The sequence below is a fragment of the Heptranchias perlo genome, chromosome 8 (genome assembly GCF_035084215.1).
Source record: "Heptranchias perlo isolate sHepPer1 chromosome 8, sHepPer1.hap1, whole genome shotgun sequence".
Taxonomy (NCBI): domain Eukaryota; kingdom Metazoa; phylum Chordata; class Chondrichthyes; order Hexanchiformes; family Hexanchidae; genus Heptranchias; species Heptranchias perlo.
In genome coordinates this window covers 23,287,294-23,312,133 of record NC_090332.1, presented here as the reverse complement: position 1 = coordinate 23,312,133, position 24,840 = coordinate 23,287,294, and the positions used below count along the sequence as shown (strand labels likewise).

The following is a 24,840-nucleotide window of genomic DNA, read 5'->3' as shown; positions in this document are numbered from 1 at the left end:
TTATTAGACAAATTGAGGTACAAATCAGTCAATCATTTAAGTATGACATACTCAGATGTTGCATCCTCGATGCACAAGGCTGTAAAAATCCTGGTGTGGAGACACCAAAAAAGGAGTATCTAGTACTGACAACTTTTCCCCTTAAAACTGAAGGAGAAACTTCCAACACCATTCCCATATGCACTACACATCTTTTAATTTGATAGTAGCTAATTAATCCCCTGGGCACACTGCCTGAATAGCATGACCATGTTCAATTTCTCCTATTTTAGAAATTGGGGTATAATTTAGAGTCCCCCTGACTTTGGGAACTACAGAATAGCTGGAGTAGAAACCTTTAAGGGCCACAGCAAAACTTCGACCACATTTTCTAGATTCTCATCACCTCATGCTGACTGGTGTTGACATGGAGACTGCCAGAAAACATGAAAAAGAAAACAGAATAAACCAAACAGCACAGAACAAACTGCTTGATAATCTGTCTGACCTAGCCTGTGAATGTAGAAGACAACTTTGTTCCAAACATTTTGCAATGAAACATCCAACACGAGGAGCGGAATCTTTACCTCAAAAAAACAGCATGAGGTCTGAGGCTTTAATAGGACAAGAGTAGATGACAAAGCATTGCCTATTTGCATCATAATGACGTAAGCACATGTGTGCGCACACTCAACTGATCAAGCTAGGCTATAGATGTACCATGTGCAAAGAATGCAAAAATTAGAAATTCTCTGCTCAGGTTAAGCAATTACAAGACATTGAATCACATGGTTTGCTAACTATATTTGGTTAAAAACTTTCAGCTTGCATATAAACAAAAATCAGTAACTGGATTTGCAACTTTTCACTTTCGAGAATACAGCAGAAACACTAGTTTTTATATAATACAATGATCAGAAGAAAAGCACAAGTACAAAGAAATTTAGTGTGTGTAGTCTTTATTCCATATTAAGACAATAAAGCCAGAGTGAGGACACCAAGGAAGCCTGCAGGGTGGGAAGGGGAGGACAGTTTCAATGTTATAGCAAAGTGAAAAGAGCTGATACTACAAATAAATAGTATTGTACAACATGTCAGAATGAGCACTAAGCTGCAGCTAGCAGAATCATAGGGAGATTATTTTTATATGCAACGTAAACAATACCCTAAAAACAGGCTTTTACTTGATGAGTATAACAGAATACATATTACAATAAATGCATTTATTGGCCATATAGGTAAAAGCTGGATCTCAGAAAAATAAATGTAGCCAGGTTTTAAAAATTCAGAAGCAACATCTGGTTATAAACAAAGCATTCATTACTTTACATACCTATAGCAATAAGCTTATATCAAAGCATTTGATGAGAAAATAGGCACGCGCACACTTCTCCCACAAAAAAAAAAGTAGATTTTTACAAAAATCTCAAAGTGCACAAATTTGTTTTTGAGGGGTTGAAGAACATATGCAAATAATTACTTTCAGCTGAGCTGCAAAAATACTGTTTAACAGCACATTCAAATAACTTTAATGCAATATAAAGCACACTCAGAAATAAGTGACTAGGTTTACTACCATACAATATGGGTTCTGATGTCACAAGTCATAGCACCCACAAAAAACTGTACATCTTAACTTTAAAAAACATAGCTAACATTTGGGGAAAAAAAAAGTGTACCCAACAATCATAACAAAGAGGCCAAAACCATGAATATACTACATAGGTTAAGTGGCAGTTGCTATAAAGAATGGACCTTTTTCACCATCCTGCTCAAAAACGGTCTTCCAAAAATAAAAGCACATAAACATTAGAAAGATGATCCAGCTTTCAATTTCTTAAACTAACTAAATATATGAACAGTTTTCACTACAAGCTTAAACACCATGGGACGAGGCATGTACTTGCTGCTCAAACGTGTGGTGCAATTTTACTTTTTTTTCCAGACAAGTCTTATTTTTTTATTTTGTAGATTAGAAGCTTCTCCACTAAGCTTTGGTTCCTCCTCTTAAAAACAATGAAATAAATGTTCTAGCTTGCATCTTCAGAATCTCTACAGTGTGTTCATCAGGTTGTCCAGATGAAAAATAAACCATTTGTATAGGCTTAGAAATCTTGCAAAGTGCTTTAGAATCCACCAAGGAAACTAAACAGCACGCAAAAAGGATGAAAGCCGTAAGACAACATTTTCTCCCCACCTACTGGCACTGAAAGACAGCATTCATTTTGATATTCTATATACAGCAGACTTTAAAACAAACAATTCAGGAGAAATGGCACAAAAGACTAAGTTGTGCCATTTTTCTTTCACAAGCATAAAAGAATCAAGGCATTAGGACCAAAAAGGTACTTGAGAGTTAAGATATCATGAAAATTACAAAAATTGAAAGCACCACTGGTGTAATAGTTTGCTGGGGTTTAAATTCCAATAACTGTGACAATTCCAATTCCCACAAGAGCTATCCTTGCGGCCAGAGTATGTGCCAGTTCAGGGGCAGTTTTGTGCTGTAGACCCATGTTCATTGGGAACTGGGTTGAGACTGCCCAATTCTAAGTTTACAAAAACCATTAAAAACAGGAGCTATATCTTCATTCAAATCATTCTGGCTTGATTCAGAGGCAAAAGATTAGTGTGTTAGCTCAATGTTGAATCCAGATTCCCCCACCAAGGCAATATTAAAAACCATAGAATTACACTAACTCAAACTTTCATTAATATTTTATAATCTTTTGTAAAATTTGAGGTACTGAGAATTTTGTAATTTATTCAAATAGGAAAGCAATTTTTCATGGAAATTAGCCAACCCTCCTTGTGGATGCATATAACTATTAAATAAGTTTTTGAATTAGGTGATTCAGGAAATGCATTTATAAAACCTAGATGAACAAAATAGAACACAATCTTTTTAATAGCTAGTAAAATGGTCTAATGTAAAACACACTATAAAGTGCAATACATAGACTGGAACAACTTTGTTTGGGTTCACTAGAATTGTTTACCTTTAGGTCACAGAGCTATTAATTAATACAAGGTGCAGTTTTGACCAAAATCTCAACTTCAATTTATTGAAATAATACATTACTGTAGAAAGTTAGGCTTGCTTGCAGTCTTAGTTAAGCATAACCTTGCCTAATTGTAGTGGGAGTCAAGGAAGTGTTCAAATGCAATTCAGTTTCCACGTGCATCTAGGTCACTTATTCCACCAGGAGAATCAACTGGTACAATACAAGAAATTTGTGCCCTAGATGGTCATGCAACCTCCACCCCACTATGATGAACTTGTTCTGAGCCAAGCAGCTTGGAGACCTTAAAGTAACAGGAGTATGAAACATAAAATAGTGACAGCATCTCACACCTTGTATAAAAAAAGACGAGGGCTAGGTTGTGAGGGACCTCAGTATATGCAGTTTGAATATATGGAAACACCCCTTAAATTATGAGAAAAAATAATTTGTTGACCTCTCATTTGTTCAACCTCCACTAGAGTTTCAAACTCTGAATAATTGTGCAATAATGAAGGCACAGAAGACAGATGCCAAAAGTCAAGTAGAAAAGATCCATTTTCATCTACCTAATTTTTAAAGTCAGGAACTCGCACCAGTTGGAAGCCACAGTGGGATTTGACTGGTGCAGGTCCCAATGGACCACTACTCAAGATAGCATTGGTGAAAATAGTATGCGAACACTGCAGATGAAAAGTACAGACTTGTATTATTAATGCCCTTCATGTCAAAATGTTTCAAAGCACTTATACAATGAATTGCTTCTTGAAGTGTAGTGACATATAGGCAAACATGGCAGCTATTCAGCATCAGCAACATTTCACAAGCACCCAGGAGATCAATGACTGGTTAATCTGGTTCAGATGGTATTGAATGAGGAAAAAATGGTAAGGACACCAGCAGAATTCCCAATTCTTTAAATAATGCCACAGAATCTGTAATATCCATCTGAACAGGCACACATTTTGGTTTAACTTATCTGAAGTACAACATCTTCTGGAGATTATTCTCTAATCACAAAGGGCAAAATTCTCTTAATGGCACAATGTCCTACACTGATTTTCCTCTTTGGATGAAAATACCTTATTTGTATATGAAGGTTTAAATAAGAACCAAAATGTTTTTTTAAATTTATATTTCAGCTGTATTAATGTTTTAATTGATGAAAGGTCTGTACAAAAATTTCCCTCCAGATTTATCTTTTGTCTTAAAAGTCAAAATTCTGACCATATTTAAACAGTTCAGGAGAAAAATTGTTAATTTTAGATAAAGATTCTGGACCCTGCTTTTATCCCCATGCCTCTCCCAATAACCTGAGTAAAAAGGTAATCCAGAAATTGAGAATCCATCAAATAAGATTCCTTTTAGCTGGAAAAATAGTACATAGCATATAATGCTTCAAGTTTTAGGATCATTACAGAACATCTGACAGGTATGTTCTTTAAATTAATTATTGCTTTCAAAAGCACCTTTACGTTGTAACTCAGGTGTAACGAGTAGCGTTGATCAGAGACCTACATCAATTAACATTTACAGACACTCTGAAAAGAACTCATCATTTACACAGTTGAACCAATTCTATAATTTGGAACATGCATGGTCAGGGCACATCATAAAGATGGTTGTTTTGCAGACAAACTTAAAATTAGTCTAATAATCTTATACAGGCCCAGAAAATAAAAACCAGATGCAGTTGGGATATATATATTTTTGGGAGGCCTACTATGCTGGTGATACAAATAGTTACAGTTTAAATGTACAGCTTCTACACATTTTAGTAAGACATTAAACCAAACTACATGACCTGTTAATATGTATGGCAAGAATCAGACCTTAACATTAACGATTAAAACAGACTATTACAACAAATGTGAAACAGGAGTTTTTACAAGTTTACTGACTAGCTCAGTTAGAAGTTGAAAGAAACTAATTTGAAAGTATTTTGATACAATACAGCTGTAATTCAGCTTTCACAGCACCTATTGACAATATCACAAAAATAAGCATACAACTTTAAGAGGATATACTTGCACAGCACACTGTAAAAATAAATACTAATGTACTATTAAAGCAAGCCTTGCCAAAGGAGGAGATTAATTTTGAAAACTAAAATATTGTTTAAGAAATTTGGAATAAAACAATTGCTGATGTTTAGTTTATAAAACTGATTTACATAACAGTATTTGCTTGACCTGGAAACCCTGAATCTGAAGTTTCCAGTGTATATTGAATTGCTTAAGTTGACACGATTCAATAACTCAAGCAGTCCTTGAAACAGTTTAAAAATTAAAATCCTGGCTGCACGTCTAAAATTTTGACTCAAAGAACATGAAACAAACAATCCGGTTCAACAAAATAACTGTTCGTGACAGTGTATTTTTTTTTTTTACTACTATACAAAGCAGCTCCGCTCAATGCTGCTTTTTCCTTTGTCACAGAAGGAAGATGCACAGCATGGTATGTTAGTTATACAAGCTGCAGTACACACTCAGGACCAAATGAGCTAATCTTGGATAGGAATGGGCTGCTCACAGCCAAAATTGCAATAGTTGCCTCGCATGGCTATGTTAGCAAAAAGCAGGTGAGAATCACACAGCATTTTTAGAGCAACTATTGAGCTTCTGGTCAGTGTTGCAGCTATTTCAATTGTATTATAAGAACAAGGCTGCATTTAAGAAATACCAGCTAATCTTTTTTGGAACCAATACATAGACTTTTTTAAAATCCTTCTGAGTACTGGCTATTTTAAGAAAAGTTTAGAACATTGAAGTATAAAACACTCTTCAGGGTGATGCTACAGACATATGGGGTTTCATTTGAAATAAAAGTGAAACTGGCCCTGTTGTGACAATGTAGGCTAATCAAATCAAAGGCCAACAAATGTGGTGAGCATTTAGTTTTCACCTTTATAGTGCAAAATTAAAATGACAGAACAATCTCTTCGATGGTTTTAAACACTAAAATGCTTCGTCCATGTTTGAAATTCCAATTATGGCTAGTCTTGGGTCCCAAATAATCCAACGGTCACTAAAAATGCAAACATGTCAAATTCACTGCCAAACATGTGGTACTGTCTTCATTAGCCACCTAAAATTCACATTAATACATGGCATAAAGCCATGCAATTGTAGTTAATAAAAATGAAACATTCTTGACCGTACTCCCTGACCAACATATATTTGTAAGTGGCCCCATGTTTATCAAAACAATTATACCAAATGCCTATATTTGAGGGGAAATTCACTTGCACAAAAAAGATTATTCTTCATTATCCTGTGCTCTGTGATGCCTCCGTTAAAATATCGCTGATTGTGGCCTTTTGAGATTTAGGGATCATAACACTAAAATTACTGCTAGAATAGGGCAATAGTAGCTACAGAAAAATTACCAGAACATCCAATGTCCAACTTCTAAACAAAACACGAAGTCAAGTCTGCCCATCGAAGCTATCCCTCCGCTACCTTAACTGATAGAGCACCCTAATGCAGTTTTGCGAGACTTAGTGTTCCAGTTCCTATTCGCCGATCTAGAATTCTCCTATTCTAAACATTCATAACCCTTGGGCATTGAAGCTCTTCCTAAACAGTTTTAAAATGTACTTTTCACTAATTTAAATTTACGTTCTCTGGTCCTATCCCACCCTTAATTGCCAAAATAAACAGTTGCTTCTCCAACAGCACAATTGCTAGCCTGGATTCCTGCTCACAGACAGTTAAAAACAAACCACTTTTATGCTTTATCTGGATTTCTAAAAACTCAATTTACAGAATCCTCCGCTGCAATCTCAGATACAGTTACAAGGGGATTATTAGATTTCCTATAGTGTTCATACAGATTTTACATTAGACAACCAAAATGGCAATCAGAAAATAACATTCATTGACTGATGATCTATAGGTGGTCATGAATATTGTCACAATTAACTTCTCATTGGCGGTTGTTGTGCAAAAACAGCACGGAGCATCTTAGCCAAGATTTGTCATGACACTTGCCACTAAGGAAAGAACAAAATGGAAGCTTCCCAACCCCTTCAAAAGCTAATGCTTGAAAATGGTTTCAAGGCAGTAATCTCAAGCGTCAGATGATGGTCATAAAGCATTCAAGTTTCACCCATATAACCATCTAGCACCCGACCATTATCTTGAAATCACTCCAGCGTATCCATTATTTTAAAAAATCCTTCCAGTTTGGCAAGTCATCCAGGTTGAATGCCAGAATGATCATCCAACATAAAAGTGGTGTTTATAGTCTCCTAAACGGTGGTCTCATTAAAATTTGATTCGAATTCCACCATGATTTCCAAGATTCTACAGTAAATGTGCACACTATGTATAGCTTCTGCATCAAGCCTAAACCGAGCTCCATAGTTGCCCTAAATCAATGATTCCTTTTTGACCATACCCTGCACAAAGACAACTACAAAAGCTAGTAAATCCCTAAAGGTCAGCAGAATAAATACATGCACATTAATCTGTGGATGGACCTGCAGTATCCACTGAAAATCACAAAAGACACCACAAAGTGCTCAAGTACCTGAAAAGGCAGCTGCAAAAAAGAGAAACCACACATTGTAAGTCAATTCAAGCCTTGAATAATTTTGAAAGAAGGAACACTCTGAATAATTTTGCAACTATAATAAAGTCCCATGTGCCTGGGGAGTCAGCAATTTTTAAAAAAAGAACCAAGGACTGTTGGTGCAATCCTCATTTGACCTTTGATGGTTCCCGTTCTAACCATCGCACCCTTACTTTCTGTTTGTAGTGGTACTCTTTCAGATACTCTTGTAGAGCTGAGGGAAGGGGCAGTGCATCTATTCCATCATATGTTGTACAGCTGCAGATGGCTGCACGGCAGATGTACTGCAGGCTGAAAGGAAGAGCCCTGGTCAGTGGAACAGTTAGCAAAGGTTCAAAAAACATGCACGAGCTGGGATCCTTATAATGTTCCAGGAGACCAGTTACTGTGGAGGAGTGAAAAACACAGGGGTCATGGGCATCAAAACTAAAATTGTGATTCCACTGCTCTATCCTGGCATGCAAGGAGCGGTTATAACGGCGGAAGCTCACAGAGAAGAGGTAGTCCTCCTGTGCAGAGTCCCTGAGTAAAAAAGTGCCTTCAGGCTTGCCATCAAGGAGCGCCTCAGCTTCGTAACGGTCCATCACTCCCCAGTAACAAGGGTTACTTGTAATCTGAAGCAAGTCTGGCACCAGGCAATGAATGTAATCAATTTGCGTGTGCACTTTCCAGGGCCCAGGTCTGGCAGAGTGACCAAGGATTTCTCCTGGCACCTGTCGCTGTTTTGGTTTGCGTGCCTGGAGACAGAGAGTTGTTGTGTCCTCTTCGGAGTCCCAGTCTCCATGTGTCATTGCACGATTGTCACCTGAGAGCTCACTCATCCCAGGTGCTAACTTTGGTCCCAGCTTGTATGTTTGATTAATTTGTGCAGTGGCTTCAAAAGTGTGTATAAGAGCATTGGGAGGAGGATCAACCCCTTCTTCAATGCTGAGCCTTCGTCTTTCCCGAAGCCGATCTTCCTCGTCTTCCGTAGAAACAAAAGTAGGATCAAATGTCTCAAGCCAGCAGGCAGACTGCGAGCTCACAGGAGCAGTGTGTTGCTTAATAAGATGCCATTTCTGGGCTAGGTCTGACCCAGCTGGAAAAGGACATTTTTCAAGCATCAGTTCAGACAGCAGAATTTTTCTCCTGCTCGAGAATAAGCTCTTTGACTGTTTATTAAGTGTTCGTAATGGAAAACATAGTCCTACAGTTTCTTGGAAACGCTGGCGTATAGATGGTCGTGTCATAGTCCTATTAGAAGAGTTATCCATATCGTGTATGGAGCTTACACCATATCGTCTTTCCCGCCTCTGTAACCCAGACCTTGTCCTACTAAAGCGTTTATCTGTTTCAAATGACGTTTGTGTTTTTGTGGAGCAAGGGTGTTTCTTTTTCCCACCCAATGGAGCATGGCGGGAGTAAGAGTCTCTTCGAACAAGACGAGACTCTGGTGCAGCAGCCAAATCTTCATTCTCCTTATCTAAATCAGCTTCAACAATCTCTGGGATGTCAGAAACACAGTTTCCATTTCTTCTGTCTGCATTTAGACACGTATCTGTAACCAATGGTATAGTTCCATGTCTATTTAATGGACTTCTTAAACCTTGCTGAGGCAGATTACCAACATGCACACTTCCATTTTTGCCAACAGAACAGCTCGGACAGTTTAAGTCATTTTCATTTCGGCCTCCACCTTCATTAACAAAAAGGTTCTGACATCTGTATTTTAAATTGCTCCACATCTTTCCAACTTTATCCATTGGTTAAAAACGTATCTAAGGGTATAAACAAAATTATTAAAAGACAAACTGAACAACAGTTCAGAAATAAGACTAGTTAATCCTGCATCACAGTTTAAATCAAACAGAAATTAAGACAGCCTGTTTAGATTACATCATAAAATTTCAATTTTCCAACTATTAAATGTTTTAGACAAATAGTAATTTCATGTATTTATATTATGCAAGTGAATTCTAATTCTCCATACCTTTTCACTAATAAAAGCACACAGACATGAGAAGATTAGTTTCAAGACAAACAATGCCAACTCCCAGTAAATTCTCCCAATACTCCCACATTGGCCGTGCAACCAATATTAAAGTCACCAGTAGGAAAAACTTGCATTCATATACAGTGCTACATCAAATTGTATTAACACCCCAAATTGCTCCACAATCAATGAATTACTTTTGAAATGCAGTCACTTACATAAGCAAACATGGCCACCAACTTGCAAACAAGATCCGAAACACTGAATGGCCAGTTAATCTTGTTGAGAAAGGGACATTGGCCAGGACACCAGTAGAGTTCCCTGCTCTTCTTCAAATAGTACAATGAGATCTTCTACACCTGCCTGAACTACTGGAACAGGTAGATATAGACTGGATGTTTTGGAGTGCTCATTTGCATTTTACAAAACCAACTCACTGGCAATGTGACTGGCCTGTGAAAGTGGTTTAAAAAAGCTACATAGCCTTCAGGTCAATTTCAATGTCTTCATAAGCTAACAAATCTCAAACTAAATCACAACTCCATATCATTGCTCACCTTTTATCATATCAAATTTTTTTTCAAAATAAAATTGGTATTTTGAAGTGTATGAAACACAATGAGTGCACACAGCTTAACTTAGGTAAAATCTTCAAAATGGAAAACAAAACATCCTGTAACTCCAATCACTGCATTTTTTCAAAAAAAGTTTTCCTTCAGCTAAATTCAGCCTCCTTTTGAAGCAATGCTTCTATACATGTAAAACAGTTCCAATTATTCAGCTGGAGGACTGACTGCCTTGCTATTGACCCAACCCATTCAGTCACATGGCATGCTGATTAACAGAAGGATATCTTCCAAAGACAAGTTCCAACAAGGAAGTTAGAACTAATATGGCAATTTAGCTCAGTGACTGGATATCCACCTACAGCGATAAAGATTGTCCTTACTGAACTGCATGTGTACAAAAAGAAAATGCATAGTTGTTCCCGATAAGCATACCCTGCAATACCATAACAAAGAAATACAAGCAGGAGTAGGCCATATAGCCTCTCAAGCCTGCTGCACCATTCAATAAGATCATGGCTGATCTTCGAACTCCACTTTCCCACCCGATCACCATATCCCTTGATTCCAAAAATCTATCCGTCTCAATCTTGAATATACTCAACGACTGAGCATCCACAGCCCTCTGGGGTACAGAATTCCAAAGATTCACATCCCCAAGTGAAGAAATTCCTCATTGCAGTCCTAAATTGCCCACCCTTTATCCTGAGACTATGCCCCTAGTTCTAAACTCTCCAGCCAGGGGAAAACAGCTGCTCCACATCTGCCCTGTCAAGCCCTCTCAGAATCTTATACGATTCAATGAGATCACCTCTCATTCTTCTAAACTCCACAGAATATAAGCCCATTCTACTCAATCTCTCCTCATAGGTCATCCCTCTCATCCCAGGAATCAATCTAGTGAACCTTCGTTGTACTGTCTTTAAGCCAAGTATATCCTTCTTTAGGTGAGATCAAAACTGTACACAGTATTCCAGGTGTGGTCTCACCAAAGCCCTGTGTAATTGTAGCAAGACTTACTCTTGTATTCCAACCCCCTTGCAATAAAGGCCAACATACCATTTGCCTTCCTAATTGCTTGCTGTACCCACATTAACTTTGTGTTTCGTGTATAAGGACACCCAAATCCCTCTGAACACTAACATTTAATAGTTTCTCACCATTTAAAAAATATTCTGTTTTCTATTCTTCCTACAAAAATGAATAACCTCATTTCCCCACATTATAATCCATCTGCCACCTTCTTGCCCACTCACCTAACCTGTCCAAATCCATTTGCAGACAACATCCTCCTCACAGCTTACTTTCCCACCTAGCTTTGTATTGTCAGCAAACTTGGATACATTACATTTGGTCCTTTCATCTCAGTCATTAATATGGATTGTAAATAGCTGAGGCCCAAGCACTGATCCTTGTGGCACCCCATTAGTTACAGCCTGCCAACCTGAAAATGATCTGTTCATTCCTACTGTTTTCTGTTAGCCAATTATCTATCCATGCTATTACCCCCAATCCCATGAGCCCTTACTTTGTGTAACAACCTTATTGAATGCCTTTTGAAAATCCAAATATACTACATCCATTGGTTCCCCTTCATCTACCCTGCTAGTTACATCCTCAAACTCCAGTAGATTGGTCAAGCACGATTTCCCTTTCATAAAACCATGTTGACTCTGCCTAATATGATTTTCTAAGTGCCCTGTTACCACTTCCTTAATAATGGATTCCAGCATTTTCCCAGCAGCTGTCAGGCTAATTGGCCTGTAGTTTCCTTTTTTCTCTCCCTCCTTTCTTGAATAGCAGGTTACATTTGCTACTTTCCAACCCACTGGGACCATTCTAGAATCTAGGGAATTTTGGAAGATCACAACCAATTCATCAACTATCTCTGCAGCCACCTCTGGCTACATCCAGGAGTTCTAATCAGGTCCTGAGGATTTGTCAGCTTTTAGTCTGCTTAATTTCTCCAGTACTTTTTCTTTACTGATATTACTTTAAGTTCCTCTCTCTCATTAGACCCTTGGTACCCCACTATTTCTGGTATGCTGTGTGTCTTCTACTGTGAAGACAGATACAAAATATTTGTTTAATGCATCTGCCATTTCCTGATTCCCCATTATAATTTCTCCTGTCTCAGCCTCTAAGGGACTGACATTTACTTTTGCTACTCTCTTCCTTTACATACTTGTAGAAGCCCTTACAATCTGTTCTTATATTTCTTGCTAGTTTACTCTCATTCTATTTTCTCCCTCTATCAATTTTTGGTCCTAATCCCTCCCAATCCTCAGGTTTACTACTCTTTGCAACATTACAAGCTTCTTTTAATCTAATACTATCCTTAACTTCTTTAGTTAGCCATGGATGGATCACTTTTCCCCTGGAGTTTTTATTTCTCAATGGAATGTGTATGCGTTGAAAATTATGAAACATTTCTTTAAATGTTCACCATTGCTTATCTCCTATCATACCTTTTAATCTAAATTTCCCAATCTACCAGAGCCAACGCACCACTCATATCTATGTAATGGCTTGAAGTCTCTAGTTTCTGATTTTAATAAGTCACTCTCAACCTCAATGTGAAATTCTATCATATTATGATCACTCTTCCCCAGAGGATCCCTTACTACTTAACCCTGTCATTACTAAAGACAAGATCTAAAATAGCCTGTTCCCTGGTTGGTTTCAAGATGTATTGTTCTAGGAAACTGTCTCGAATGCATTCCATGAACTCGTCCTCCAAACTACCTTTGCTAGTTTGATTTGCCTAGTCTATATGAAGATTAAAGTCCTCCACGATTATTGCATTACTTTTGTTACAAGCTCTTATTTCTTTAATACTCTGTCCGACAATATAACTATTGTTAGGGGGCCTATAGACTACTCCCACCGTGTTTTCTGCCCCTTATCGCCACCCATACTGATTCTACTTCCTGATCTTCCCAGCCAAGATTCTTCCTCATTACTGTCCTTATATCATCCATTATCAGGGCTACACCCCTCCTTTTCCATTTTGTCTGTCTTTTCAAATGTCAAGTACCCTGAAATATTTAGTTCCCAACCTTGGTCACCTTGCAACAACGCCTCAGTGATGGCTATTAGATCAAACCCATTTATCTCTGCCATTAATTCGTCTATCTCGTTACGAATGCTTCGTGCATTCAGATAAAGCGCCTTTAATTTTAACTTTTTAAAACCAGTTTTCCCTGAATTTCTCTTATTGGCTGATGCATTATCAGTAAACTCTATCCCTTCCTGTCACACACGGCTTATCTGTACCCAAATCATTACACCATTCTAATGCTTTGACTTATCTCTTTAGATTTCTAAAATTCCCCTCACCTGAACCCTGCAACCCCACCCCCCCACAAATCTTTTTTAGTTTAAAGCCCTATCTACAGCCTTAGTCATTCGATTGGCCAAGACACTGGTCCCAACCTTGTTTAAGTGAAGCCCGTCTCAATGGAACAACTCCTTCCTCTAGTACTGGTGTCAATGCCCCATGAATCGAAACCCGTCTCCCACACCACTCTGAGCCACGCATTTAACTCTGATCTGTTTGACCCTATGCCAATTTACACGTGGCTCAGGTAGTAATCCAGAGATTACTATCTTTGAGGATCTGCTTATTAATTTAGACCCTAGCTTCTCAAAGTCCCTCAGCGGAACCTCATTCTTAGTTCTACCTATGTCATTGGTTCCTACGTGGACCACGACAACTGGATCCTCCCCCCCGCCATATGCTCCAATTTTGTTTCCAGCAGTGAGGAGACATCCTTAACCCTGGCACTGGGCAGGCAACACAGCCTTCAGGACTCCTGGTCACAGCTGCAGAGAACAGTATCTATCCCCCTGACTACACTATCCCTACCACATTCCTTTTTACTCCACCCCACTTGAATGGCCTCCTGTACCACGGTGCTGTGGTCAGTTTGCCCATCCACCCTACAGCCCTTGTTCTCATCCATACAAGTAGCAAGTGCCTTGTACCTGTTGGACAAGGTCAAAGGCTGAGGCTCCTCCATCACCACATAGTGGGTTCCCCATACCTGCCTGACTCGCAGTCACATCCTCCTGTCCCCGACCATCTCTAAACTACCTAACCTAGCTTCCTGGATCAAAGGGTTCAGATAACTCTTCCCCCTCCCTGATGCATCGCAATGTCTGCAGCTCAGACTCCAGCTCAACAACTGAGCCGAAGTTCCTCGAGCTGCAGACACTTACGACAAATGTGGTTGTCTGGGATCTCGCTGGTCTCCACCGACTCCCACATGCTGCACATCATATAGAATGGCTCATTAAACAAAAAATAATTAATATCTTCCCTATAATGCACCCTTCATTTATAGCTCTCAAAGACAGCCCTGTAGAAATATGTGCCTGCAATAGTCATCCATTCACAATATACCAAATATTGGAATTAACTTTTAAAACATGGGCTTTCAAAACGTTTTAATCCTAAATTGTACTTTGCTTGAAAGCTGCAGCACCTTTATTTCACAAGTACATTTTTCTTTTTGCTAGCTTCTTCATTTTTGGCATCTCAAATTATAGACAAAAACAATAACCAGCTTAAAACAGGATGCGAGATACTTTTATATGGGAACACCTAGAGTTTAAACGTCAGTGTAATCATACATCACTCACCCAAGTTTCAAATGACTGCTAAACTATCTTGAATTGTCACTCATTAAATGGAATTCCAAAAACAGAATAGAAGGGCAAATAAATACAGATGAAAATACTCAATTTACCCTAGGCTTTCTTCAACTGTCTTGTACAATTTCAAGGACATGGAAAGTTCATCGAGTTCACTGCAACACTTATAGCTGAAATAACAGGAGCAGGAGACTTAAAACAAAAACCACATTGGAGGTCATACATTATTCTTGATAATGTAATAACTTCCCAGTGATGTGTTAGCTGGAACCAAAATTTAGATACAATGCTCCACTAAAGCCTTTAGTTTGTTCAGCTATGGATACCATATAGACTCGTTATTTTTCCAGCATACTGACCACATTCTTTGTTCTGCAATGCCTTAGAGTAATTTCAACATGCCAAACAGAATTGCTCCAAGAAAACATGCAGCTGTTATTGAAAGATGGTCAACTATGGAAATCTATTTTTACTTGAGATCATTTCTTTTAAGTTCACACTGCCATTATTGTTTCTCAAGGAGACAGAATTTTTGGTTAAGAATTATAATGTAAAAAGAGTCCTTTTGGGAAACATTTTAAACACAAACAGGCTTCGTTCAAAAATTCCCAATGTCATGTGAAGAACAGGTAAGTGGCACTGTAAATCAAAATGATCAGTTTTCAAAAGTCAGAACAACTTTTGCATTTCAGCAGTGGTTGCTTGCTGTGCACTATTTTTAATTGTGAATTTCACACCATGAAAAATACTTTATGCATTTTTTTAAAGAGTAGATAAACATTTGCAGCAGATGAGAGGGGTAGGCGGAGAGCATGATAATTGGATAGGTTTTGGGTTGCTTCGGAAATGAGTCAGCACTGACATCATAGGTTGAATGGCCCCTTTCTGTGCTATGAACTTCTAATGGCTCTATTACAGTAATGCCACTACAGACAAACTGCAAGCATCATTTGTGGCATTAGCTTGGTTAGTTCAATCAAATGTCAGTAGTTAGGTATCTGGTGCAAATAATAGGAAACTAATTTTGTGCTGTGTGCGTCAATAATGTTTGAAGTATACAATCTAGAATTTCTTGTGGTCTTGGTTGGTGAGGACTCCATTTTATAGCCCAAAAGCAGAAATAATCTGTTTTTCTGCAGATGTTATGAAATATTCCACTGTTACTTTTTTCCCCCTAATAGTATATTTTAATTAAAACAGTGGGAAGCCTACAGTTAAGGCTTTCAAGTCTAAAATTACATAAAAACTAGCATCCCAAGTTCTTGTTCTAGGCTGACTCAAAAGAACAAATTTGAATTTATATAGTGCCTTTCATGACCTTAGGACATCCAAAAGCACTTTATAACCAATGAAGTACTTTTGAAGTGTAGTCATTATTATAATGTAGGAAACATGGCAGCCAATTTGCACATAGCAATGTGATAATGACCAGGTAATCTGTTTTAGTGATGTTGGTTGAGAGGTAAATATTGACTAGGGCAAGGGGAAAACTCACCTGCTCCTCTTCAAAATAGTGCCGTAGGATCTTTTACGTCCACTTTAGAGGGATGTCAGGGCCTCGATTTAACATCTCTTCTGAAAGACAGCACCTCCCAAAGTGGAGTGTCAACCTAGATTTTGTGCTCAAGTCTCCAGATGTGACTTGGAACCCAGAACCTTAGTACACTCGTCTGAGTCACTGAGCCACAGCTAACACTTAATTGTGAATTTAAGCTGCTTTTTCCAAAAGACTTTCAAACAAAGCAAAGAAGTGCTCAACCTCACATAGGGGATATCAATTCAGACACAAATTCAATGCTGGAAAATTCTACAAGCTGCAAATGCTTGGAATGCACATATATGTAACTTTTTAAAATTAGAAGTCCAAGTGCACACCAGAATGTGTCTCTTTGGGATGTGTTTGAGCTACAGAGGGTTGCACTAAGTAGTATGGTCTCAATATTTTTAAATTTAAAAAGTTAAAGTATATTCAGCACAATATTTTTCCAGCTAGTTAGGCACCCAAACATGTGCAAACTAAGCCAGGCACACCATTTCATTTATATACATTAACTTATCAATGTTAAAATAGTAATTTTTAAAAATAAATTGTAAGATAATCTCAGGAATACATTCTTGTTCAGGACAGGATTTCAAGTCAGCCTAAGAACCCCACCATCTTTTTTTTAAAAAAAAAGACTGGTTGCACCCTAGCAACTCCATACTTCCGCAGTTTGTTTCTCTAGCTACTTGTTACACATTGGCATTAAAAACTTTTTCCATGGAAAGGATTTGCATATGATTAATGTTAAAAAGTGTTGATTTGAAATTAAAAAGGGAATTCATGAAAATTAGAAATCTTCCTCAGCCACATATTGGAACCATTGGGACAAAGGTAGATTGATGTGTTAATGAGTCAGGCATTGAAACTAACTACAAATGGGAACAGTAAAGGAGTGGATTTTGTTTCAAAGGCTCCCAAATATTCACACCGTAGGGTAACCCAGGAAGTCAATGTTGAGAACCTTGCTTTTAAAATATGCAATTGTTAATTACCTGCCATAATGGCAGGGACAATCTGGCAGATAATCAAAAGTCCCAAAACTACACTGGTTCTCCACCAATCTGTACATTGTTGCAGCATTCACTTCCATTGTTCCTACCAGCAGGATAAACTTGGCACTGCACTAAGCCATTAGGGCTGGTCTTGAGGATCTCGATCTCTATCCTTGAGTACTGTAAATCTAAGTTTACAGATAATACCAGGCAGGGAAAAGAATGAGGAGCAACACAACCACACAGAAGGATTTTACGTAACTTCGTCAATAGCTGGCAAATGTGGATAGACAAAAAATTAATTAGTATGAGAATAAGGAATAAAAAAGGCAAGTTATATGTTAGATGGGACGGTGGTACACAGTGTGATCAGGGAATGATCTAGGGCACATAATGGATAAATCTGCTAGTATCAAATTAGGGAATGGACAGAACATTTTGATTTTGGTGCATAACTTCCAAAATAAAAGTAACAGGTGGCATTACCCCTTCCAAGGTAATATATAGCATATGAATAGATCAAATGGCAAGAGCTGACAATACACCCAATTTAGATTTTCTGCATTCCCATTGTCTTTACTAATTTTTATTATACAAAAAAACTCATTTGAAAAAGAAAAATGTTAAATCCAGTCATATCAAGATACTATTGAGTACTAAAGCAGATGATAACTTTTGATTTAAACACAGACCTTTATTTGCATTACTGCAATTGTATCAGCAGAAATGACTTCTGCTCATTAATAAAAAGATAGGCAAAACAAAAAAAAGTGTACTTTAGTATAAAATGGAACACTATACGGACAGCACTGGATAGCATTTTTAACTGCACTCAACACCACTTCAGTCATGTAATCAGCCACTGGCCAACTCAACAAGCTGAATTGTGTATATGCAAGCTAACATATGGAAGTGCAACTTTAACATTTGTATAAATACAGCTTTAATGTCTTTACAGTTAAATGATAAGCCCTTGCCTTAAGAAAGCAAATGTCCCAATATAGAACTAGTTAGCATTCCCAGATATCATTAACATAACCAATAGATCATAAAGACATGACTTGTGTCTCAGGGTATCTCAAAACAGATCAATGAGAAATCTGTTTTCTACTGCAGAATGTGTTGGTGTTTTTTTAAAAACTGTACAATAAAAAGATTCTTTCCAAACAATGAGAGAGAGACCTGCTTAAAATCATGCTGCCATCCAGCTAAGCTTTTCCAGGAGCAACAGAATTCTTGAAAACAGAAAGCAGGTCAAGTACCATTATCCATTAAAGGTTTATACATTTCACGGTTGCATTTTATTATAAACAGATTCCACCATAATACTGTTTTGCAGTATAGCACAATATTCCATGAATGAAAGCCACAGTGCTTTTAAATCATACAAACTTTTTGTACTGTAGCAGCTCAGTGATGGGGGTAAACACAGCAAAATGGCATCTCTTTCCACACAGAGATTTGTGTCACGAATGCACCAAAAACTACCAAAGTCATGGCACTGAACAGTGATTTATTTCTTTTTAAAAAAAAACACTGCATTCCATCTTGAGTGTTAAAGTACAATGCATTTAATCCAGCAAATATATAAGTCAGTAGGGTACAGTAGCAAAGTGGTTATGTTACTGGACTAGTAATCCAGAGGCCTGGACTAATAATCTGGAGTCATGACTTCAACTGGGGAATTTAAATTCAATTAATTAAATAAATAAATACTAGCAACAGTGACCGTGAAACTACTGGATTGTCATAAAAACCCATCTGGTTCACTAATGTTCTTTAGAGAAGGAAACCTGCTGTCATTGCCCAGTCTGGCCGATGTGAATCCAGACCCACAGCAATGTGGTTGATTCTTAATCGCCCTCTGAAATGGCCTAGCAAGCCACTCAGTTGTACAATCTCGCTACAGAAAGTCACAAGAAGAATAAAACCAGATGGACCACCTGGCATCAGACCACGAAGCACCAGACACTATAAAGGCAAACCAAGCCCAGTCGACCCTGCAAAATCCTCCTCACTAACATCTGGGGACTTGTGCCAACATTGGGAAAGCTGTCCCACAGACTAGTCAAGCAGCAGCCTGACATAGCCACACTCAATCATACCTTTCAGCCAACATTCCAGACTCTTCCACCACCATCCCTGGGTATGTCCTGTCCCGTCCCACTGGCAGTACAGTGGTATACAGTCAGGAGGGAGTAGCCCCAGGTCCTCAAAATGACTCTGGACCCCATGAAATCTCATGGCATCAGATCAAACATGGGCAAGGAAACCTCCTGCTGATTAGCACCTACTGCCCTCCCTCAGCTGATGAATCAGTCCTCCTCCATGTTGAGGATCACTTGGAGGAAGCATGGGCACAGAATGTACTCTGGGTGGGGGACTTCAATGTCCATCACCATGAGTGGCTCGGTAGCATTACTACTGACTGAGCTGGCAGAGTCCTGAAGGACATAGCTGTCAGACTGGGCCTGTGGCAGGTGGTGAGTGAACCAACGAGGGAAAAACCTACTTGACCTCGTCTTCACCAATCTACCTGTCACAGATGCATCTGTCCATGACAGTATTGGTAGGAGTGACCACCGCACAGTCCACATGGAGACAAAGTCCTGTCTTCACACTGAGGACACCATCCAACATGTGTGGCACTACCACCGTGCTAAATGGAGTAGATTCAGAACAGATCTAGCAGCTCAAAACTGGGCATCCTTGAAGCACTGTGGGCCATCAGCAGCAACAGAATTGTACTCCAGCACAATCTGTAACCTCATCGCCCAGCATATTCCTCAATCTATCAGTACTGACAAGACAAGGGATCAAACCTGGTTCAATGAGGAGTGTAGAAGAGCACTCTACAAAAGCAGCACCAGGTGTATCTAAAAATGAGGTGCCAACCTGGTGAAGCTACAACACAGGACTACATGCATGCTAAACAGCAGAAGCAACATGCTATAGACACCACAACCAACAGATCAAATCAAAGTCTGCAGTCCTGCCACATCCAGTCATGAATGGTGGTGGACAATTAAACAACTAATGGGGATGGTCATGGAGCCTCATCCTCAATGATGGCAGAGTCCAGCATGTGAGCGCAAAAGACAAGGCTGAAGCGTTTGCAACCATCTTCAGTCAGAAGTGCAGAGTGGATGATCCATCTTGGCCTCCACCCAAGATCCCCATCATCACAGAAGCCAGTCTTCAGCCAATTCGATTCACTCCACGTTATATCAAGAAGTGGCTGAGTGCACTGGATACAACAAAGGCTACGGGCCCAGACAACATCCCGGCTGTAGCGCTGAAAGCTTGTGCTCCAGAACAAGCCGTACCTCTAGCCAAGCTGTACCAGTACAGCTACAACACTGGCATCTACCTGTAAGTGGAAAATGGCCGAGGTGTGCCCTGTCCACAAAAAGCAGGACAAATCCAATCCGGCCAATTACTACCCCATCAGTCTACCCTCAATCATTAGCAAAGTGATAGCACTGTCGACGATACCTTCTATCAAGCAGCACTTACTCACCAATAACCGGATCACTGATGCCCTGTTTGGGTTCCACCAGGACCACGCGGCTCCAGATCTCATTACAGTCTTGGCCCAAACATGGACAAGAGCTGAATTCCAGAGGTGAGGAGAGAGTGACTGCCCTGGACATCAAGGCAGTATTTGACCAATGTAGCATCAAGGAGCCCTAATAAAATTGAAGTCAATGGGAATCAGGGGAAAAAACTCCAGTGGCTGGAGTCATACCTAGCACAAAGGAAGATGGTAGCAGTTGTTGGAGGCCAATCATCTCAGCCCCAGGACACTGCCGCAGGAGTTCCTCAGGGCAGTGTCCTAGGCCCAACTATCTTCAGCTGCTTCATCAATGACCTTCCCACCATCATAAGGTCAAAAGCAGAGATGTTTGCTGATGATTGCACAGTGCTCAATTCCATTTGCAACCCCTCAGATAATGAAGCAGTCCGTGCCCGCATGCAGCAAGACCTGGACAACATCCAGGCTTGGGCTGATAAGTGGCAAGTAACATTCGCATCAGACAGTGCCAGGTAATGATTGTCTCCAAGAGACAGTCTAACCACCTCCCCATGACATTTATAGGCATTACCATCGCCGAATCCCCCACAATCAACATCCTGGGGGTTACCATTGACCAGAAACTTAACTGGACCAACCATATAAGTACTGTGGCTACAAGAGCAGGTCAGAGGCTGGGTATTCTGTGGCAAGTGACTCACCTCCTGACTCCCTAAAGTTTTTCCACTATCTACAAGGCACAAGTCAGGAGTGTGATGGAATACTCTCCACTTGCCTGGATGAGTGCAGCTCCAACAACACTCAAGAAGCTCGACACCATCCAGGACACAGCAGCCCACTTGATTGGCACCCCAGCCACCACCCTAAACATTCACTCCCTTCAACGGCACACCATGGCTACAGTGTGAACCATCCACAGGATGCAATGCAGCAACTCGCCAAGGCTTCTTCGACAGCACCTCCCAAACTTGTGACCTCCACCAACTAGAAGGACAAGGGCAGCAGGCACATGGGAACACCACCACCTGCACGTTCCCCTCCAAGTCACACACCATCCCGACTTGGAAATATATCGCCGTTCCTTCATTGTCGCTGGGTCAAAATCCTGGAACTCCCTTCCTAACAGCATTGTGAGGGAACCTTCATCACGGAATGCAGCGGTTCAAGAAGGTGGCTCACCACCATCTTCTGAGGGGCAATTAGGGATGGGCAATAAATGCTGGCCTTGCCAGTGACACCCACATCCCATGAACAAATAAAAAAAGTTAGTCACAAGGTCATTGTGTAGTTTTACAATTTTGCAACAGACAAATGTATTGCTTTAGGGACTGATTAGGAACAGTCAGCATGGTTTTGGGAGTGGAAAATCATGTCTCACGAATTTGATTGAGTTTTTTGAAGGGGTAACCAAGAAGATAGATGCAGGCTGTGCAGTAGACGTGGTCTACATGGACTTTAGCAAAGCCTTTGACAAGGTACCGCATGGTAGGTTGTTACATAAGGTTAAATCTCACGGGATCCAAGGTGAGGTAGCCAATTGGATACAAAATTGGATTGACGACAGAAGACAGAGGGTGGTTGTAGAGGGTTGTTTTTCAAACTGGAGGCCTGTGACCAGCGGTGTGCCTCAGGGATCGGTGCTGGGTCCGCTGTTATTTGTATTAATGATTTGGATGAGAATTTAGGAGGCATGATTAGTAAGTTTGCAGATGACACCAAGATTGGTGGCATTGTGGACAGTGAAGGTTATCTAGGATTGCAACGGGATCTTGATAAATTGGGCCAGTGGGCCGATGAATGGCAGATGGAGTTTAATTTAGATAAATGTGAGGTGATGCATTTAGGTAGATCGAATCGGGCCAGGACCTACTCCGTTAATGGTAGGGCGTTGGGGAGAGTTATAGAACAAAGATCTAGGAGTACAGGTTCATAGTTCCTTGAAAGTGGAGTCACAGGTGGATAGGGTGGTGAAGAAGGCATTCAGCATGCTTGGTTTCATTGGTCAGAACATTGAATACAGGAGTTGGGATGTCTTGTTGAAGTTGTACAAGACATTAGTTAGGCCACACTTGGAATACTGTGTACAGTTCTGGTCACCCTATTATAGAAAGGATATTATTAAACTAGAAAGAGTGCAGAAAAGATTTACAAGGATGCTACCGGGACTTGATGATTTGACTTATAGGGAGAGGTTGGATAGACTGAGACTTTTTTCCCTGGAGAGTAGGAGGTTAAGGGGTGATCTTATAGAAGTCTATAAAATAATGAGGGGCATAGATAAGTTAGATAGTCAAAATCTTTTCCCAAAGGTAGGGGAGTCTATAACGAAGGGGCATAGATTTAAGGTGAGAGGGGAGAGATACAAAAGGGTCCAGAAGGGCAATTTTTTCACTCAAAGGGTGGTGAGTGTCTGGAACGAGCTGCCAGAGGCAGTAGTAGAGGCGGGTACAATTTTGTCTTTTAAAAAGCATTTGGACAGTTACATGGGTAAGATGGGTATAGAGGGATATGGGCCAAGTGCAGGCAATTGGGACTAGCTTAGTGGTATAAACTGGGCGACATGGACATGTTGGGCCGAACGGCCTGTTTCCATGTTGTAAACTTCTATGGTTAGAATCGTAGAATCAATCTGCCAAACCATCTGTCTGGTGGATAACACAAATATTTCAATCTGAATACTGTACACTTATGCAGATAAGTGCATACTTAATCAAGGTTTGAATTCCAATGAAAGCTATTGTCTAGATAAACAAACAAAATAGAATTGTGTTTTCTGTGCTGATTTTTATAAAATAATCTAATTTAAATAAATTTCAGTGATGGCTAACAGAGTTTCTAAACTGTTATAAATCACCATAAAGAACCAGTAATAGCTATAAACACGGCTGATTCAAGCAGAATTTTTAATACTTTTCCCCCAAAAACCAATATTTCACTATCACCCAACATTGCATTTAAAAAGTGGCTAAAAGGGAATAAAAGTATAGAATTGTAAGGGTTAATGTAGAGGAATTCATAAGGAAATGTATAACCTACCCAAAAACTATTTACTGTCAACATCAGATTTTTGTGGCATCAAGGAGGCTTGGGAGAGGAACTTGGAACAAGTTTACGACACACTCCATTCATCTTGAAGTTTAAAAAAAAAATCACAGCAGCTAAAATGGCTTCAGGTTACTGCTATATTCAGTTTACCTCTTAAAAGAAAATAAATCTAAAGTCCTGTGATGTGGCGCCAATTTTCACCACAGTAAGTCACTTCAATTCCGATCAAGTAGTTTAACCCAGTTTTTAAAATCAATGTGATATCACAGCTGTGAATTGATGACAGGGCCTGCGGGAATAAAAAAAACAGCTTTTACAGTTAGGTCACTAAAATAGTCTGCAATCCAAGTATCATTATAGTTCTAATTAAGATTTGGCATACAATGCATAAAGTCACTGCCTTCTTCCAATACAGACATTTTAAAATAATTTTACAACAGCATGCAAGTGACTCAATTTTTTTTTTTAAATACACCATTTATAAAGCCAAACAGGTCGATACAACTTATAAACCTGGTACGTTTTCTAAAAATTATACCCCTGTATACAGATTAATTTTCTGTCATCCACATGTGATATCACACAATATCCTTCTTTATCAATCTGTTGCAATCAAGTCACAATGATTTTAACATACTATTTTTCAAGAATTGAACCTAGTGAAAAGCTACTGATCTAACAGAAGATCAAGATACCTGACATTTAGTCCCTACTTAGATTTGGCCAACATGTACAATTACTGTCCAGGAAAATAAGTGTAATCTAGCCAATTCTAAAGTTTTAAAAAACCTACAGAATTAAATCCAATACATTTGAACTTGATCATTAATCTATTCTTTACTAACGGCATTTTTCAAAACTAACGGTAGTCAGGGGTAATGCAGTAGATGTAACATATTTGGGTTTTCAAAAGGCCTTCGATAAGGTACCACATTGTAGACTCATGGCTAAGGTCAGAGCATGTGGAGTCAGAGG

At 39.3% G+C, this 24,840-nt stretch overlaps 1 protein-coding gene across 2 annotated transcripts in view; it reads right to left on the bottom strand.

The window, feature by feature from the left end:
- Positions 1-921: 921 nt before the first annotated feature.
- socs5a (suppressor of cytokine signaling 5a) overlaps positions 922-24,840 on the bottom strand; it is a 46,258-nt gene continuing 22,339 nt past the window's right edge. Inside the window, exons 2-3 of one of the 2 annotated variants that reach the window (XM_067988795.1) lie at positions 23,857-24,154; positions 922-9,313 (exon numbers count right to left, since the gene is read on the bottom strand). In XM_067988795.1, coding sequence (XP_067844896.1) covers positions 7,685-9,298 — 1,614 coding nt within the window. In that variant the 5' untranslated portion in view covers positions 9,299-9,313; positions 23,857-24,154 and the 3' untranslated portion in view covers positions 922-7,684. The remainder of the gene's footprint in view (positions 9,314-23,856; positions 24,155-24,840) is intronic. The other variant, XM_067988796.1, reaches the window with a different exon arrangement.